Source organism: Oncorhynchus tshawytscha, linkage group LG11 (assembly GCF_018296145.1).
Source record: "Oncorhynchus tshawytscha isolate Ot180627B linkage group LG11, Otsh_v2.0, whole genome shotgun sequence".
Classification (NCBI taxonomy): Eukaryota; Metazoa; Chordata; class Actinopteri; order Salmoniformes; family Salmonidae; genus Oncorhynchus; species Oncorhynchus tshawytscha.
In genome coordinates, this window is record NC_056439.1 from 17,810,301 (window position 1) to 17,829,744 (window position 19,444).

The 19,444-nt window shown below is 46.8% G+C and overlaps 1 protein-coding gene across 4 annotated transcripts in view; it reads right to left on the minus strand.

Annotated features, from left to right (window-relative positions):
• Nucleotides 1-19,444, minus strand: part of slc25a21 (solute carrier family 25 member 21) — a 257,226-nt gene that overhangs the window by 71,997 nt on the left and 165,785 nt on the right. For all 4 annotated transcript variants that reach the window (XM_042329859.1, XM_042329860.1, XM_042329857.1 and 1 more), the window contains one exon: nt 16,713-16,761. In XM_042329859.1, coding sequence (XP_042185793.1) covers nt 16,713-16,761 — 49 coding nt within the window. The remainder of the gene's footprint in view (nt 1-16,712; nt 16,762-19,444) is intronic.

Below are 19,444 nucleotides of genomic sequence, written 5' to 3' on the forward strand. Positions count from 1 at the left end.
ACAGAGAGAGAGAGAGCGACAGAGAGAGAGAGAGAGAGAAAGAAAGAAAGAGAGAAAGAGAGAGAGAGAGAGAGAGAAAGAGAGAGTGTCACAGAGAAAGAAAGAATACACTGTATGTGTGCGAGCCTCCATGCGTAGGGAGGGTGGCTGTTACAGTTGATCACATATTCACAGCCATGACATCTCCATGACATGACTACTACCGCTGCCTCCTGTCTCCCACTGCCCCTAACCCCGTTTCCTACTAAAGGTGTCCACGTGCTTCCCAGCCAAAACAGTTCTGAAGAGTTTGTGCATATATCACGATGACATTTTGTGACGTTTTTGTTCATTTAGGACTTTGGTAAGTTTTTCCCTCTCGGTTGTTCGGGCACACAAGAAATGTCTTGTGGCAAGCCGAAGTCTATGCCCCTTTGTCGGTGATTGGTCAACAGCAGCGATTCTTCAATAAAGTCTCATTTAACGAGAGAAAACTCGTATTCATGGACATGTTATCATTGAGAAATCCGAGGCAAAAATGTAAACATTTATGAAAGATTATCTTTTTGAGGAAGTGTATACGGTGTCTCAAAATGGACAAACAGTACAATTGCCACTTTTTTCTTGTATTTCAAGCGAATGTCTTTTCTGGGAGTGTGTGAGCACACTCGTTCGGTTTGCCTAGCCAACTTCAGCTAAACAAACGGAAGCATGCTAAGGCCTTTACACTGTCCCCTACAAACCCTGTCTCCTACTGGCCGAAACCCTGTCCCCTACAAACCCTGTCTCCTACTGGCCGAAACCCTGTCCCCTACAAACCCTGTCTCCTCCTGGCCCTAACCCTGTCTCCTACTAACCCGGTCTCCTACTAACCCTGTCTCCTACTGGCCCTAACCCTGTCTCCTACTAACCCTGTCTCCTACTAACCCTGTCTCCTACTGGCCCTAACCCTGTCTCCTACTAACCCTGTCTCCTACTAACCCTGTCTCCTACTGGCCCTAACCCTGTCTCCTACTAACCTTGTCTCCTACTGGCCCTAACCCTGTCTCCTACTAACCCTGTCTCATACTGGCCCTAACCCTGTCTCCTACTAACCCTGTCTCCTACTAACCCTGTCTCCTACTAACCCTGTCTCCTACTAACCCTGTCTCCTACTGGCCCTAACCCTGTCTCCTACTAACCCGGTAACCCTCCTACTAACCCTGTCTCCTACTGGCCCTGACCCTGTCTCCTACTAACCCTGTCTCCTACTAACCCTGTCTCCTACTAACCCTGTCTCCTACTAACCATGTCTCCTACTGGCCCTGTCTCCTACTGGCCCTGTCTCCTACTAACCTTGTCTCCTACTGGCCCTAACCCTGTCTCCTACTAACCCTGTCTCCTACTGGCCCTAACCCTGTCTCCCTACTGGCCCTGTCTCCTACTGGCCCTGTCTCCTACTAACCTAACCCTGTCTCCTACTGGCCCTGTCTCCTACTGGCCCTAACCCTGTCTCCTACTAACCCTGTCTCCTACTGGCCCTGTCTCCTACTGGCCCTGTCTCCTGGCCCTGGCCCTGTCTCCTACTGGCCCTGTCTCCTACTGGCCCTAACCCTGTCTCCTACTAACCCTGTCTCCTACTGGCCCTGTCTCCTACTGGCCCTGTCTCCTACTGGCCCTAACCCTGTCTCCTACTAACCTTGTATCCTACTGGCCCTAACCCTGTCTCCTACTAACCCTGTCTCATACTGGCCCTAACCCTGTCTCCTACTAACCCTGTCTCCTACTGGCCCTAACCCTGTCTCCTACTAACCCTGTCTCCTACTAACCCTGTCTCCTACTAACCCTGTCTCCTACTAACCCTGTCTCCTACTGGCCCTGTCTCCTACTAACCATGTCTCCTACTGGCCCTGTCTCCTACTGGCCCTAACCCTGTCTCCTACTAACCCTGTCTCCTACTGGCCCTGTCTCCTACTGGCCCTGTCTCCTACTAACAATGTCTCATACTGGCCCTGTCTCAAACTGGCCCTAAACCTGTTCCCTGCTAACTCTAACCCCGTCTCCTGCTAACCCCATCTCCTGCTAACCCTAACTCTGTTTCCTGCTAACCCTAACTCCGTCTCCAACTGGCCCTAACCCTGTCCCCTGCTAACCCTAACCCTGTCTCCTGCTAACCCTAACCCAGTCTCCTGCTAACCCTAACCCCGTCTCCTGCTAACCCTAACTCCGTTTCCAACTGGCCCTAACCCCGTCCCCTGCTAACCCTAACCCCGTCTCCTGCTAATCCTAACCCAGTCTCCTGCTAACCCTAACTCAGTCTCCTGCTAACCCTAACTCCGTCTCCTGCTAACCCTAACCCCGTCTCCTGCTAACCTAACCCTAACTAACCCCGTCTCCTGCTAACCCTAACTCCGTCTCCTGCTAACCCTAACTCCGTCTCCTGCTAACCCTAACTCCGTCTCCTGCTAACCCAGTCTCCTGCTAACTCCGTCTCCTACCAACCCTAACTCAGTCTCCTGCCAACCCTAACTCAGTCTCCTGCCAACCCTAACCCAGTCTCCTCCCAAACCTAACCCCATCTCCTGCTAACCCCGTCTCCTGCTAACCCTAACCCCGTCTCCTACTGGCCCTGTCTCCTACTGGCCCTGTCTCCTACTGGGCCCTGTCTCCTCGTCTCCTACTGGCCCCGTCTCCTACTGGCCCCGTCTCCTACTGGTCTCCTACTTGTCTCCTACTGGCCCCGTCTCCTACTGGCCCCATCTCCTAACCCTGTCTCCTACTGGCCCTAACCCTGTCTCCTACTAACCCCGTCTCCCTACTAACCCCGTCTCCTACTGGCCTTGTCTCCTACTGGCCCTGTCTAACCCTGGTCTCCTACTGGCCCTAACCCTGTCTCCTACTGGCCCACTCTCCTACTGGCCCTACTGGCCCCATCTCCCTGTCTCCTACTGGCCTACTGGTCTCCTACTGGCCTTGTCTCCTACTGGCCCTAACCCTGTCTCCTACTAACCCAGTCTTCTACTGGCCCTAACCCTGTCTCCTACTGGCCCTAACCCTGTCTCCTACTGGCCCTAACCCTGTCTCCTACTGGCCCTAACCCTGTCTCCTACTGGCCCTAACCCTGTCTAATACTGGGACTTCTTCTCTTTACTTCTCACACAGATAAACATGACTGGTCTGGATCCCCACTGAGATGCTACCTCAGTCCATGGCTGGGACCCAGATGTCTACTCATATACTGTGAGTGTGTGTGTGTATGTGTATGTGTATATATACTGTATGTGTGTGTGAGTTCAGATAAACATGACTCCTGTGGTTCTTCACCGGCAAGCTCAACAAGATCTCATCATTTCCCTTCGAAATTCAACGTATTTTGGATGAACATCTTTTCGAGACACATTCATTCCTCGTGGTTACAGGGTTGAAACAGAAACCACTCAGAAGGTTAACAGTTTCGTCATTCATTCTGAGTGGTTAAGTTTCAGGCTATGTTTTGGGGAAGGCTTAAAGCGAAATAATTAAAAACAAAGCGCTGTTTCCATCTACTATCATCAGGTGTTTTTACGGCTTGCTAGATAATTGTGAACTGTGGTGGCGCAGTGCCCTATTTGGGCAACCATTTTTAAAAACGTTTTTTTTTTGTGAGTGCCGAGGAAGGCATATACCGACGTTGTGGGGACCTTTTCAAACGTCCTAAATCGAAGTCTACTTTTAGTGATCAGGCTGGTGAAGCTGCCTCTCTCTCCCTGGGACCCAGATGTCTTCTCCTCATGTACTGTGACCCCTCAGCCCTTGGATCACACTGTGCTGATGATCAGACTTCTGGGCAGGAAGAACGGCATAAAACTAGCTGATGAGAGACCCGAAGATGGGTGATAGAAGGGTCAACTAGTAGAAGGATAGGAATTGGACAGTAAAGAGCTTCAGTGCTGTCCATGAACAGAACGTTTTGGAATCAATGTCAACAGAAAGAGCAGAAAACGAATATCGGAGCTCAAAACTCACCGTGCTGATGATGATTCGCCTACCATGCTGAGCATTTGACATTTCCATTCTAATCATTTAGCAGACGCTCTTATCCAGAGCGACTTACATTTAAGTCGCACTTAAGAAAGCTACGTGAGTGAGACAACCACCTGGCTATCTTAACCACATATCACAGTCATAGTAAGTACGGAACTTCTTGAAAATAAGTGGAAGGTACAGGTTGAGCTAGAGGAGATCAAAGCAAGAGAAGAAGTGCCGAGCACAAGCCAGGATCTCTAGAGATAGCACAGTACATACTAACCCAGCTCAAAGGACAGGAAAGTAAGGACCACTTTGAAGTGAGGAAATGTTGCATGGTTTTGGAGACTTCTCTGACAGTGGGGGTGACTTGGCTGTAACACACGCACGCCCGCACACACAGACTCACGCTCTTTCCAGACAGAAGACAACTATCCTAAGTGTTTCCTTGGCAAAACCCGAGCCTCTATATTACTGCCGGTGACTATCCCTTCTTCTCCTCTCCTCCTCGCTCCCCTGCCTCCCAAGGCCCGGCGCTGTGTGAGTGTGAGTGTGTGAGTGTGTGAGTGAGTGAGAGAGAGAGAAGAGAAATGTGAAGAAGGTTCCAGATGCCACCAGGCGTCCCCGAGACGCTGAAACAAATGAGTTTTCATAAGTCCTGTACTGCCACTCCAAAACGGCTAATTTCAGACGCAGTTGTAGTATTGAAACAATTCAATCTTTGTAACATAATGCGTTGAGGTGTTTGTGACACTGACACCTCCTAGATAGCGGTCCTGTTAATCAAACCGCTGTGTCAGATTTCAAAAAAACTTTATGGAAAAAGCAAACCATGTGTAACAGTATAACTTTAGACCGTCCCCTCGCCCATACCCGGGCGTAAACCAGGGACCCTCTGCACACATCAACAACAGTCACCCACGAAGCATCGTTACCCATCGCTCCACAAAAGCCGCGGCCCTTGCAGAGCAAGGGGAACTACTACTTCAAGGTCTCAGAGCAAGTGACGTCACCGATTGAAACGCTATTTAGCGCGTACCACCGCTAACTAAGCTAGCCATTTCACGTCAGACGCAGTTGTAGTATTGAAACAATTCAATCTTTGTAACATAATGCGTTGAGGTGTTTGTGACACTGACACCTCCTAGATAGCGGTCCTGTTAATCAAACCGCTGTGTCAGATTTCAAAAAAACTTTATGGAAAAAGCAAACCATGCAATAATCTGAGTACGGAGCTCAGAGCCCAAACCAGCCAAAAGAAATATCCGCCATGTTGCGCAGTCAACATTAGTCAGAAATAGCATTATAAATATTTACTTACCTTTGATGATCTTCATCAGAATGCACTCCCAGGAATCCCAGTTCCACAATAAATGTTTGATTTGTTTGATAAAGTCATTGACTTTATCATCATCATTTATGTCCATATACCTTCTTTTGTTAGGGCATGTGGTAATCAAATCGAAACGCGCGTGCAACTTCCAGGGGAAAGGTTGGACGAAAATTCCAAAAAGTTATATTACTGGTCATAGAAACATATCAAACAATGTATAGAATCAATCTTTAGGATGTTTCTATCATAAATCTTCAATAATGTCCCAACCGGAGAATTCCATTGTCTGTAGAAAAGCAATGGAACGAGAGGTAACTTTCTCATGACCGTGCGTCACGAGCTCGTGGCTGCTGGCAGACCTCTGACTCATTCCCCTCTCATTCAGCCCCCCTTCATAGTAGAAGCATCAAACAACGTTCTAAAGATGGCTGACATCTAGTGGAAGCCTTAGGAAGTGCAACATAACCAATATCCCACTGTAGCTTCAATAGGGGCTGAGTTGAAAAACTACAAACCTCAGATTTCCCACTTCCTGTTTGGATTTTAACCTCAGGTTTTTGCCTGCCATATGAGTTCTGTTATACTCACAGACATCATTCAAACAGTCTTAGAAACCTCAGAGTGTTTTCTATCCAATACTAATAATATGCATATATTAGCATCTGGGACTGAGTAGGAGGCAGCTTACTCTGGGCACGCTTTTCATCCAAAAGTGAAAATGCTGCCCCCTATCCCAAATGAAGTTAATGAAACACCCGGTCATAATGTGTAGTGGCAGGAGCAGCAACATGACTGATCCATGGGAGAGACAGGACTGATCCATGGGAGAGACAGGACTGATCCATGGGAGAGACAGGACTGATCCATGGGAGAGACAGGACTGGCCTGCAGCGCCGCAGCAAGGAGAGGACAGGATGAGCATAACAGTAGCTGTCCATCCAGTAACCTTCCTCAAATATAGGCCTACTGGATGGTACTTCATAGGCAAGACAGTCAATCCGACTATGACTCAAGTAGGAAATGCAACCGCGATTCTCTTGAAATAACAGGTCTGATATATGATCAGACCATGCCAGACAAGAGTGGATATGGTCCACAGATGGAGGAAGAGGCAGGTGTTATGTCGTGGGCTTACTGGGCGGTCAGTTAGGTAAGGAGGGGACGTGTTGCAGAGGCAGGGAGGAGTCGCAGTCGCAGTCCTCATTGAATACGAGGACAGAGGAAGTACATTTCTCAAACACACACACACACACACACACACACACACAAAGGATAAGATACTGTAAGTAGAAACGCCTTCTCCCTACTCTACATAATCCGCATTGACTCCACAACATGAGTGAAGTAGGCTAGAGGCTGAGTTTCTCACACCGTCAGAGGGGACTCTCTTGAGGAGTCTTTCAGGGCACAGAGGTTTAGGAGACTTGACTGCTGCTGACCTGCACGTTCCTTTACAAGGAAGGATCAGCTATCAGCCACTCAGAGCTTTGTGGCCTGTTGTTTGAGCACTGTGTCAAGGACTCCTCCAGGAGGGCAGCAGGGTTCACACAGCAGTCGGGGGTGAGAGGGGGAGGAGAGGAGAGAATAAGCCCCAGGCTGTGTCTATATACGTGCAGACACACACACACACACACACACACACACACACACACGTTACTTACAGGACAGGACGTCATCTGTCAAAGGCCCTCGTCAAAGATTGTTATCCACTAGCCTTCAAGCAGAGACATACTTTCATCCATGCTGGGATCAAATGGAGGCTGAGTTGTCATGGATACTGTCGTGAGGCAAGGGGTAACCCCAGGTTTTTCTAATCAGGGACCAGAGTTGTGTCTCTGCTGGACTGGTGGGTGAGTGAGTGTGATTGTGTGTGTGTGTGTGTGTGTGTGTGTGTGTTACTCATGGTGAGTGAAGCATAACTATCCAGACTCCTAAGAATCTAGGAAAGTTATACTTAGAGGGTTTTTACAGATAAAACTGGGAGGGGCTGAAAACTGTCAGTCAAACCCCAGAGGGAGGAGCCAATCCATACTTATGTCACAGGGAGAGGGGTATATATATTTTTTCTTTAACCTTTATTTAACTAGGCAAGTCAGTTAATAAGAACAAATTCTTATTTACAATGACGGCCTAGGAACAGTGGGTTAACTGCCTTGTTCAGGTGCAGAACGACAGATTATTACCTTGTCAGTTCAGGGATTTGAGCTAGCAACCTTTTGGTTACTGGCCCAACGCTCTAACCACTAGGCTACCTGCCACCCCTGTATATAAGGACAGGGAGAGGGGTATATAAGGACATGGTCTAGATTAGATACACTTTATTGTTCCCGAGAGGGAACTTCTTTTATTGGAAGAGTTGGGATGTTGGCTACATAGTAGGGAAGTGTGTGGATTAGAGAGAGGGGGTATTGAGTATCATGGGGATTGATAACGAGGAAGTGAGGGTTGTGTGTAGAAAAAGGAGTGTGTCATGAGACCTACAGTACCAGTCAAAAGTTTGGACGCACCTACTCATTCAAATGTTTTTCTTTATCTTTACCATTTTCTACATTGTAGAATAAATAGTCAAAACTATAAAATAATGCATATGGAATCATGTAATAACAGAAAAAGTGCCAAACAAATCAAAATATATTTTATATTTGAGTCTTGATGACAGCTTCACGAGGAAGTCACGTGGAATGCATTTCAGTTAACAGGTGTGCCTTGTTAAAGGTTCATTTGTGGAATTTCTTTCCTTCTCAATGCGTTTGAGCCAATCAGTTGTGTTGTGACAAGGTATGGGGTGTGTACAGAAGATAGCCCTATTTGGTAAAAGACCAAGTCCATATTATGGCAAGAACAGCTCAAATAAACAAAGAGAAATGACAGTCCATCATTACTTTAAGATATGAAGGTCAGTCGATACAGAACATTTCAAGAAACTTTGAAAGTTTCTTCAAGTGCAGTCGCAAAAACCATCAATCGTTATGGTGAAACTGGCTCTCATGAGGACCGCCACAGGAAAGGAAGACCCAGAGTTACCTCTGCTGCAGAGGACATATTTATTAGAGTTACCAGCCTCAGATGTAGCCCAAATGAATGCTTCACAGAGTTCAAGTAACAGACGTATCTCAACATCAACTGTTCAGAGGAGACTGTGTGAATCAGGCCTTTATGGTCAAATTGCTGCAAAGAATCCTTTACTAAAGGACACCAATAAGAAGAAGAGACTTGCTTGTGGCAAGAAAGACGAGCAATGGACATTAGACCGGTGTAAAACTGTCCTTCAGTCTGACGAGTCAAAATTTGAGATGTTTGGTTCCAACCGTTGTGTCTTTGTGAGACACAGAGTAGGTGAACGGATGATCTCCTCATGTGTGGTTCCCACCGTGAAGCATGAAGGAGGAGGTGTGATGGTGTGGGGGTGCTTTGCTGGTGACACGGTCAGTGATTTATTTAGAATTCAAGTTACACTTAACCAGCATGGCTACCACAGGATTCTGCAGCAATATGCCATCACATCTGGATTGCGTTTAGTGGGACTATCATTTGTTTTTCAACAGGACATTGACCCAACACACCTCCAGGCTGTGTAAGGGCTATTTGACCAAGAAGGAGAGGGATGGAGTGCTGCATCAGATGACCTGGCCTCCACAATCACCCAACCTTAACCCAATTGAGATGGTTTGAGATGAGTTGGACTGCAGAGTGAAGGACAAGTGCACAGCCTATGTGGGAACTCAATCAAGACTATTGGAAAAGCATTACAGGTGAAGCTGGTTGAGAGAATGCCAAGACTGTGCAAAGCTGTCATCAAGGCAAAGGGTGGCTACTATATATATTTGATTTGTTTTACACCTTTTTGGTTACTACATGATTCCATAGGTGTTATTTTATAGTTTTGATGTCTTCCCTATTATTCTACAATGTAGAAAATAGTAAAAATAAAGAAAGACCCTTGAATGAGTAGGTGTCCAAACCTTTGACTGGTAGTGTATATGCAGAGGGTCGGGCTTATAATGCAACAGGATCCTAACATGAAGGGAGCTGTTGGCTCTTTAGTCCTCTCTAATGTGTTTGTGCGAGTGTGTACATACATGCGTGTCTCTCTCCCTCTGTGTGTATGTGTTTAGTCCTCTCTAATGAGGGAGTAGCGGCCCAGGGTCCCAGCGTTGGGCCGGCCAGCCTAGAGACCTGCCTGATCAGAGTCAGATGGCCCAGCCCCGGAGCAAACTGCCCCCCACCGCCCCCTGCCCAGAGCGCCGCCCGACACCCTTTGTTACCTCCAAGTGAGCTGAGACCAGCCCATGAACCATGTAACTAGGTGCTTTCCAGGTTAATGGGGGGCTGTAACGGCACAACCACGCAGCCCCACTGTCTCTGTGGAGCATGCACATACACACGAACAGGCCGACAACAGCCACATTCCTCGTCCTACGGACACTGAGTTCTGGGGGAGTGGCGGGAGGGTTAGGGACAGGGGTAATCAACAATTTACTATCTGTGCAACTGCAACACTCACTCAGATGTCACCACAGATGGTAATTACTGGAAGTTAGTAATACTAGGGTCAGAGCTAGAGAGAGCAGAGAGAGAAAGAGCTGAGAGAGAGCTGAGAAAGAGCTGAGAGAGAGAAAGAGCGGAGAGAGAAAGAGAGAGCTGAGAGAGAAAGACAGAGAAAGAGCTGAGGGAGAGCTGAGAGAGAAAGAGCTGAGAGAGAGCTGAGAAAGAGCTGAGCGAGAAAGAGAGAGCTGAGAGAGAGAAAGCTGAGAGAAAGAGCTGAGAGAGCTGAGGGAGAAAAAGAGCTGAGAGAGCTAGATGAGAGAAAGAGCTGAGAAAGAGCGGAGAGAGAGCTGAGCAAGAAGGAGAGAGAGCGAGAGAGACAGAGACAGAAAGAAAGGGTGATATAAGATAGATGTGGTTGTTACTAGAGGTAAGTAACTGGGGTCTGATCGGATTGTGTGTGTGTGTGTGTGTGTGTGTGTAACAGGGGTCTGATCTGATTGTGTGTGTGTGTGTGTGCATGCGTGCGCGCGTATGCATGTGTGCGTGTGTGTGCGTGCGTGTGTGTGTAACAGGGGTCAGAACTAGGGCCAGTCAGTAAAAACCCCAGGGAGTCCAACCAAAACAACACAGGACACAGGCAGCAGCATCTGCTAACAGCCAGCCTGGAGTTCCACAACACATTGCTCTCATCTCTTATCTTTCTTTATGGAAGGGAAAATAAATAGATCAAAAATAAATACATTATTCTGACTGAGTGATCACTACTTAATTTCTGTCCTGAAAAGCTCATTGCTCAAATCTTGTTGAATGGGAAAGGCTTGTCTACGGGAGACAGAAAGGCCTATTATTTGAGTCACTGTGTATGTTAAAAGATATATGGTCATATACCAGACAGTTAGTATTTGTGTCATCATAAGAGTTTATTATTCAATCCTAAAATGATAATTAATCAAATATCTGACATATAGGGAAAAGGGCTCCACTTGGGACGCAAACTAGTCTCAACTTTGCTACTGCTCAAGATCCCCCCCCTTCATTCTCCTCCCTCTGCTTTCAAACTAGATGGGAGTGGGCCCTCATTTTGGGAAAATGAGTAAACATGAATTCTCAGGTACACTACATATTTTGTCAGGTTTCCCCCTTCAGAAGAGAAAGTCCATTAAAAATCCCTTTGATTTTTCATGTTTGGCGGCTCAGTGGAAAAAAAAACTTAATTTACTCCAGTCGCCTGAAGTCCAATTTGGGCCAGTGGACATTAAAGACAGGAGCAGGAGCTAACCAGCCAGGCCCTAATAAGACCCATGCCTGGCCTGGCTGAGAAAGAGAGCAAGAAAGAAAATAGAGAGAGCTGAGAGAGAGAGAGAGAATAGAGAGAGCTGAGAGAGAGCGAGCGAGCTGAGAGAGAGCTGAGAGTGCGAGCGAGCTGATGAGATAGAGAGAGAAAGCGAGAGAGAAAGAGACCGACCCAGTGAAGGTGTGTGTGTCTGAAGGCCTCATCAGCTACCAGTCAGCCTGGCCAGCTCCAAGCCTCCCGCCTGCTAATACATTTCAGCTCCGGCTTCTCGGTCCCAATTAGCTAGCTAGTGTGTGTACGTTCTGCTGTGTGTATAATCTAATGTGTAGAGGTTCTGAATGAGTGTGTAAAACAGAGAGAAACCGAGAGAGTGCGAGTGTGTAAGCATGTGTGTGTGGGGGTGTGTGTGTGTAGCTTGTCCTTCAGCAGCCAGAAACCTCCTGAAGTTTAAAGAGGCAGATTCAATAAACCTTCCATATTTCTGGCCTTGGCTCTTGAGTTCCAGTTCCAAAATAGAAATACATTGTCTGTTTATCCCATCTATTAAAGAAGACTGCATTCAGAGACCTCTGGAATAAGGACATCAAGTGCAATGTCCTGAAGACTAAAAGGGAAATCCCTTTGAGAACAAGACAAACACATAGATGGATCCCCAAATAGCTACTGGTTGATGGGGCAGGCAGAGACACACACACACACACACACACACACACACACACACACACAGATGGGCCAGGCAGAGACACGGGGACACACAGGCACAAAACAGATCAATAACATCTCAATAAAGCTGTGGGTTTTTACTGGTGTTTTTACCACTCTTTAAAGAAGGGCATTACAAAGAAAATAGCTCGTGCACTTTTAACCCTGACCCCTGTGTGTGAGGACAGACAGGCTGTGGTCAGCCCTTACCTGTAATAAAACCCTCTATACCTTCTACACAGGGCTGTAAATCACACAACAGGCCCCGAGAGGATCAGATATCTACTAATACAACACTGCCCGGCCAGTCTCCGTGTGTCTGTGAGGTGTTTGTGTGTCTGAGTGTCTTGCTCCAGCAACCTTCTCCTTTTATCCCTCCTGCCTTTCCACTCCTCCTCGCTCTTCTCTTCTGGTCGTGGGCCTCCATTCCACCTTCACTTTTTAAAAAGGCAAGCCTTCGAAAGTTTATTTACCAAGAAACTACTGCTGTAAATGACAGAGAAGCAGCAGAATTTATAGAGGGCGGGTGGAGGGGGGGGTTTCGGAGGGCGGCAGCAGAGGGGACGGGTGAAGGGGAAGGCGGTGGGGTGTGTAGGTGGAGGAGAGAAAAGGGCAGAGGGAAGGGTGGAGGGGTAGGGCAGGGGGGTTGAGGCCTTGCCAGCGGTCTTGCTGGGCCTGTGAAAGACTATAAAGCTTAAGTAGCAGCCCACGACCTGTTTATGGATGGATGGCTGAGTGGCTGTGGTGTGAGGGTCCTGATCACCCTCCTACCTCTCTACCCTCACAGCACTGCCACCATTACATGAGAGGGAGGGGGGGACAGGAAAGAAAGAGAGAGAGGGAGAACGAGAGAACGAGCGAGAAAGAAAGAAAGAGAGAGAGAGAGAAAGAGAGAGGGAGGGAGAAAGAGAGAGAGAGCGAGAGAGAGAAAGAGGGAGGGAGGGAGAAAGAGAGAGAGAGCGAGAGAATGAAAACATAAAAAACAACAACACCAAAACTCTGCACTCAGATTTATTTTCTCTGTCTGGTTCTTTTTCAGCAGCAACCCAGAGGCCATGAAAAAAAGGATGGGATCAAATTAAATAACGAGGTAAAAAAATGTAAGTGATTTGCAAAACATAAAAACGTATTACTTAAACATTGTGGGGTGGAATGGGTAAATGATGCATTTCATTTTCCACAAAATGGTTTAGGGCTTTGGCATGGGATGCTGCACCACTGGTAGAATACAGTGCTGGCCAGATCCAGCCCCACTGAGCTAAGCAGCGGGGGAAAAGCCCTGGTATGAGAAACACTCCAGAATATAGGCCCAACCCACTGGGCGCAGACATCAGTTCAACGTCTAGTTTTTATTGACATTTGGTTGAGTTGTCAACTAATGTGAATTCAACAAAAAAACGTCACCCTGTCATCAAATCAAATCAAATCGTATTGGTCACATACACATGGTTAGCAGATGTTAATGCGAGTGTAGCGAAACGCTTGTGCTTCTAGTTGACAGTGTAGTAGTATCTAACAAGTATTCTAACAATTCCCCAACAACTACCTAATACACACAAATCTAAAGGGATGGAATAAGAACATGTACATATTCTTCAAATATATGAATGAGCGATGGCCGAGCAGCATAGGCAAGATTCAATAGATGGTATAGAGTACAGTATATACATATGAGATGAGTAATGCAAGATATGTAAACAATATTAAAGTGCCGTTATTCAAAGTGGCACTGTATAAAGTGATCCATTTATTAAAGTGGCCAGTGATTGGGTCTCAGTGTAGGCAGCAGCCTTTCGGAGTTGGTGATGGCTGTTTAACAGTCTGATGGCCTTGAGATAGAAGCTGTTTTTCAGTCTCTTGGTCCCAGCTTTGATGCACCTGTACTGACCTCGCTTTCTGGATGGTAGCGGGGTGAACAGGCAGTGGCTCGGGTGGTTGTTGTCCTTGATGATCTTTTTGGCCTTCCTGTGACATCGGGTGCTGTAGGTGCCCTGAAGGGCAGGTAGTTTGCCCCCGGTTACGCATTGTGCAGACCACACCACCCTCTGGAGAGCCTTGCGGTTGCGGGCACTGTAGTTGCCGTACCAGGCGGTGATACAGCCCGACAGGAGGCTCTCGATTGTGCATCTGTAAAAGTTTGTTAGGGTTTTGGGTGACAAGCCAAATTTCTTCAGCCTCCTGAGGTTGAAGAGGTGCTGTTGCGCCTCCTTCACCACACTGTCTGTGTAGGTGGACCATTTCAGTTTGTCTGTGATGGGTACGCCCAGAAACTTAAAACTTTCAACCTTCTCCACCACTGTCCCTTCGATGTGGAGAGGGGGGTGCTCCCTCTGCTGATTCCTGAAGTCCACGATCATCTCCTTTGTTTTGTTGACGTTGAGTGAGACGTTATTTTCCTGGCACCACACTCCCAGGGCCCTCACCATCTCCCTGTAGGCTTGTCGTTGTTGGTAATCAGGCCTACTACTGTTGTGTCATCCGCAAACTTGATGATTGAGTTGGAGGCGTGCTTGGCCACGCAGTTGTGGGTGAACAGGGAGTACAGGAGGGTCTGAGCAGACACCCTTGTGGGGCCCCAGTGTTGAGGATCAGCGGAGTGGAGATGTTGTTCCCTACCTTCGCCACCTGGGGGCGGCCCGTCAGAAAGTCCAGTAGCCAGTTGCACTGTGCAGGGTTGAGACCCAGGGCCTCCAGCTTGATGATGAGCCTGGAGGGTACTATGGTGTTAAATGCTGAGCTGTAGTCAATGAACAGCATTCCTACATGGTTTCCTCTTGTCCAGATGGGATAGGGCAGTGTGCAGTGTGATGGCGATTGTGTCGTCTGTGGATCTATTGGGGTGGTAAGCAAATTGAAGTGGGTCTAGGGTAATAGGTAAGGTTGAGGTGATTTGATCCTTAACTTCATATGGCTGCAGGGGCAGTATAGAGTAGCTTGGATGAAAGCTGCCCAGAGGTACCCAGAGTAAGCGGCCTGCTCCTCAGTCCCAGTTGCTAATTAATATGTGCATATTATTATTAGTATTGGATATAAAACACTCTGAAGTTTCTAAAACTGTTTGAATGATGTCTGTGAGTATAACAGAACTCATATGGCAGGCAAAAACCTGAGAAGAAATACAAACAAGAAGTGAGAAATCTGAGGTTGGTCGATTTTCAACCCAGCCCCTATTGAATTCACAGTGGGATATGGATGAAGTTGCACTTCCTAGGGCTTCCACTAGATGTCAACCGTCTTTAGAAACTTGAATGAGGCTTCTACTGTGTTGTGGGGCTGAATGGGAGCTGAATGAGCCAGGTGTCTGGCAGAGAGCCAAGGGCTGGTCACTCGCAATTCACATGATAGCAACCTGCGTTCCATGGCTTCTCTACAGACAAAGGAATTCTCCGGTTGGAACGTTATTGAAGATTTATGATAAAAAAGATTGATTCTATACTTAGTTTGAAATGTTTCTAAGACCTGTAATATAACTTTGTGAAGTTTTTGTCCGACGTTATGCTGGACCTGCACGAGCGTTTGGATTTGTATACCTAAGCCCTAACAAAAGTAGCTACTTGGACATAAATAATGGACATTATCGAACAAATCAAGCATTTATTGTGGAACTACAATTCCTGGGAGTGCATTCTGATGAAGATCATCAAAGGTAAGGGAATATTTATAAAGTCATTTCTGATTTCTGTTGACTCCAACATGGCGGATAATCTTATTTTTCTCTGAGCGCCGTCTAAGATTATTGATTATTAAGATTATTAAGGAGAGGTATATCTATAATTCCATGTGTATAACTTGTATTTTCATCTACATTTATGATGAGTATTTCTGTTGAATTTATGTGGCTATGCAAAATCACTGGATGTTTTTCGAACTAGTGAATGTAACGCACCAATGTAAACTCAGACTTTTTGATATAAATATGAACTTTATCAAACAAAACATATATACATCATGTAACATGAAGTCCTATAAGTGTCATCTGATGAAGATCATCAAAGGTTAGTGATTAATTTGATCTCTATGTGCTTTTTGTGACTCTCTTTGGCTGGAAAAATGGCTGTGTTTTTCTGTGAGTTGGTGGTGACCTAACAATCGTTTGTGGTGCTTTCGCCGTAAAGCCTATTTGAAATCGGACACTGTGGTGGGATTAACAACAAGATTACCTTTAAAACGGTATAAGATACATGTATGTTTGAGGAATTTTAATTATGATATTTATGTTGTTTTGAATTTGGCGCCCTGCACTTTCACTGGCTGTTGTCATATCGATCCCGTTAACGGCCATTAACAGCCATTAACTAGTCTCTCAAAGCACTTCATGGTGACAGGAGTGAGTGCTACGGGGCGGTAGGGATTTATCTTTGCCTTCTTGGGTACAGGAACAATGGTAGCTAATCTTGAAGTATGTGGGGACAACAGACTGAGATAGTGAGTGATTGAATATGTCCATAAACACACCAGCCAGCTGGTCTGCGCATCATCTGAAGACGTGGCTAGGGATGCTGTCTGGGCCAGCAGCCTTGCGAGGGTTAACACGTTTAAATGTTTTACTCACGTCGGCCACGGAGAAGGGGAGCGCAGTCTTTGTTAGTGAGCCGCGATGGTGGCACTGTATTATCCTCAAAGCGGGCAAAGAAGGTGTTTAGTTTGTCTGGAAGCGTGACGTCGGTGTCCTTGACTTTTCTTTCTGCCACATCCGTCTCGTGTCTGAGCCGTTGAATTGCGACTCCACCTTGTCCCTGTACTGGGATTTCGCTTGTTTGATTGCCTTGCTGAAGGAATAACTACACTGTTTGTAATTCAGCCATATATCCAGAACTCTTTCCATGGGTTAATGCGGTAGATCGCGCTTTCAATTTTGTGCGAATGCTGCCATCCAGCCATTGGATTTAGGTTAAAAGTGTGTGTGTGTGTGTGTTTTATAGGGCGACGTACCTGGTCTTCACCACATCTAGAGGGTGCATCAACAGAATCTCCACCAGACCTGGAGAGAAACGAAAGTAGAACTCATCACAATATTGCTCTCCATTTACCCGAATGTGCACACTGTCAACCTGACAGTGATTTGTTTGGCAAACGGAGGGCTTCTTTGCTGGCGAACATCGTAAAAAGTAAGAGACACAATGATGAACCAAACTACGAACGGCAACCGACTTCTGTCACATTTTTCACTTCATCATTACCCAGTCAGCCAGCCAACCTCTGTACCACCCAATAATCATTGGTACCACCCCACAGACCAAACAGGGTGGGTTAGAGCCACATGAATCATCACACCACTCATATTTTTTACCGCCAGACTGTCAAGGGTGTGGTAAGCCCCCCCCCCAAACAGGCGCTAAGGGACTATAATCCTATTGTGATTGTGATAGTACCAGGCTAGTGACGATGGGCTCAAGTCACCAAACATCCGTGGGTTGTTGGATCATCAATGTAGAGCCTGTTGATCAGTGAGGGCCTCGTGGTCCCAGTCCAACACGCATACTTATCTCAGCACCCAGAGCCAAATGGTAATATTCTGTCTGTGAACGAGACACACACAGTATAACGAAGTACATCTGTGTTTAAAAAAAACAAAACAACCCATTGCACTCCAACACTGGAGACATTCCACCTCAATCAGCCTTTATAAAGTCAGATTCGTCGTTCTCACTGCATTTCTCGCTCTTAAGTCTGCTATTGTGTTGAATGGTTTCCCCTCGCAGATTCCCTCGGTGTGTACACAGCTGCTCTGCAACACGGCTTCATTCTAATTAAGCTCCATTAAATATATTGTCTATAAACAACAGAGTGTCTCCTTGGGGTTTTTCCAGGAAGCCAATTATCACGAGAGAGAAATACCACAGAGAGAGAGCATCTTAATATGGGCACTAGCTATGCGTTGGTAGAACTGTCTAGGTAGGTCAGAGCCTCCCGTCGTTGATATGAATTCAAACTGGGAAAAAAGGTCATTATCGGTTACTACCGTAAACATTTGACCTTAATAATCCTCTAGTCACATGAATGGATCTTACCCTCAGTCCCAGACATTTTGCCAAAGATTGCTGTTACTATGAACCACTGGATCTCCTCTCTTCCAGGTAACCTGATGACGTGACGCTCAAACACTCCAAACCCCAACCTGTCTGCCTGCACACTAAGCCTTTTCAAACCCCAACCTGTCTGCCTGCACACTAAGCCTTTTCAAACCCCAACCTGTCTGTCTGCCTGCACACTAAGCCTTTTCAAACCCCAACCTGTCTGTCTGCCTGCACACTAAGCCTTTTCAAACCCCAACCAGTCTGTCTGCCTGCACACTAAGCCTTTTCAAACCCCAACCAGTCTGTCTGCCTGCACACTAAGCCTTTTCAAACCCCAACCAGTCTGTCTGCCTGCACACTAAGCCTTTTTAAACCCCAACCAGTCTGTCTGCCTGCACACTAAGCCTTTTCAAACCCCAACCAGTCTGTCTGCCTGCACACTAAGCCTTTTTAAACCCCAACCAGTCTGTCTGCCTGCACACTAAGCCTTTTCAAACCCCAACCAGTCTGTCTGCCTGCACACTAAGCCTTTTCAAACCCCAACCAGTCTGTCTGCCTGCACACTAAGCCTTTTTAAACCCCAACCAGTCTGTCTGCCTGCACACTAAGCCTTTTCAAACCCCAACCAGTCTGTCTGCCTGCACACTAAGCCTTTTTAAACCCCAACCAGTCTGTCTGCCTGCACACTAAGCCTTTTCAAACCCCAACCTGTCTGTCTGCCTGCACACTAAGCCTTTTCACACACACAGCATTAGGATCCACATTAGAGGAAACCAAACGGAGAAACGAACGAACAAAACAACAACGCAATAGATTCCTCCATGTCTCCACACACCCGGTCCGAACAAGTCCACGCCTAGACTGCATCCCAAATGCCACCCTATTCCCTACCTAGTGCACTATTTTGATCAGAGCCCAAGGGAATAAGGTGCCATTTAGAACGCATCCCAAGTCAGACACACAACAACATTAGGAAAAGGTTTATCGTTAATTCATCATTGACTGCCCGTGTAGCTCAGGGGGACTGGAGCAGACTGGAGATCACATTCTCATGGACTAAGCTAAGGCATGTTTTCTCTCTCATAGTTTCAGTTCTGGAAAATAGAGAAAACAGAGCTGAGTGAGAGAGACAGAGACAGAGGGACACAGGGAGAAGTAGTGTTCCTATATGCATGAGGCCAACAACGGTCTCAGAATTAAGGCCTCCACTAAACTTGTATGTTTCCAACGGAAGCAGATTAAAATAGATTTTGGCCTTTGATATGGTCTTACTTACGGTGCCATTTCTCTGGGACAGCAACAGCAGTGAGTTACTGGCCATATCATTTAGGACATCAGCCATTCATGGTCAATGGTTATGGCACATTGACTCCCAAGAGAAGACTCTAATTGCTACAGAGACGCACCGCAGAGTAGGCCTGACTACTATAAACTGTAGGCTGTCTGTCTGATGTGGGTTAGCTGTGTGTAGTTATCAAACTACTCAGCTCGATGCGATGCCTGAGACGCAAGGTGGTAACCGGGACAAAAAAAGACCGACAACGAGCCTGACAGAACGCTAACAACTCCAACCTCTACCAAACCAGATCTGACCCAGCTCCTATGTAGAACTCGTCTGGTTACCAGTCTGGTGAGAGTTCATTCCAC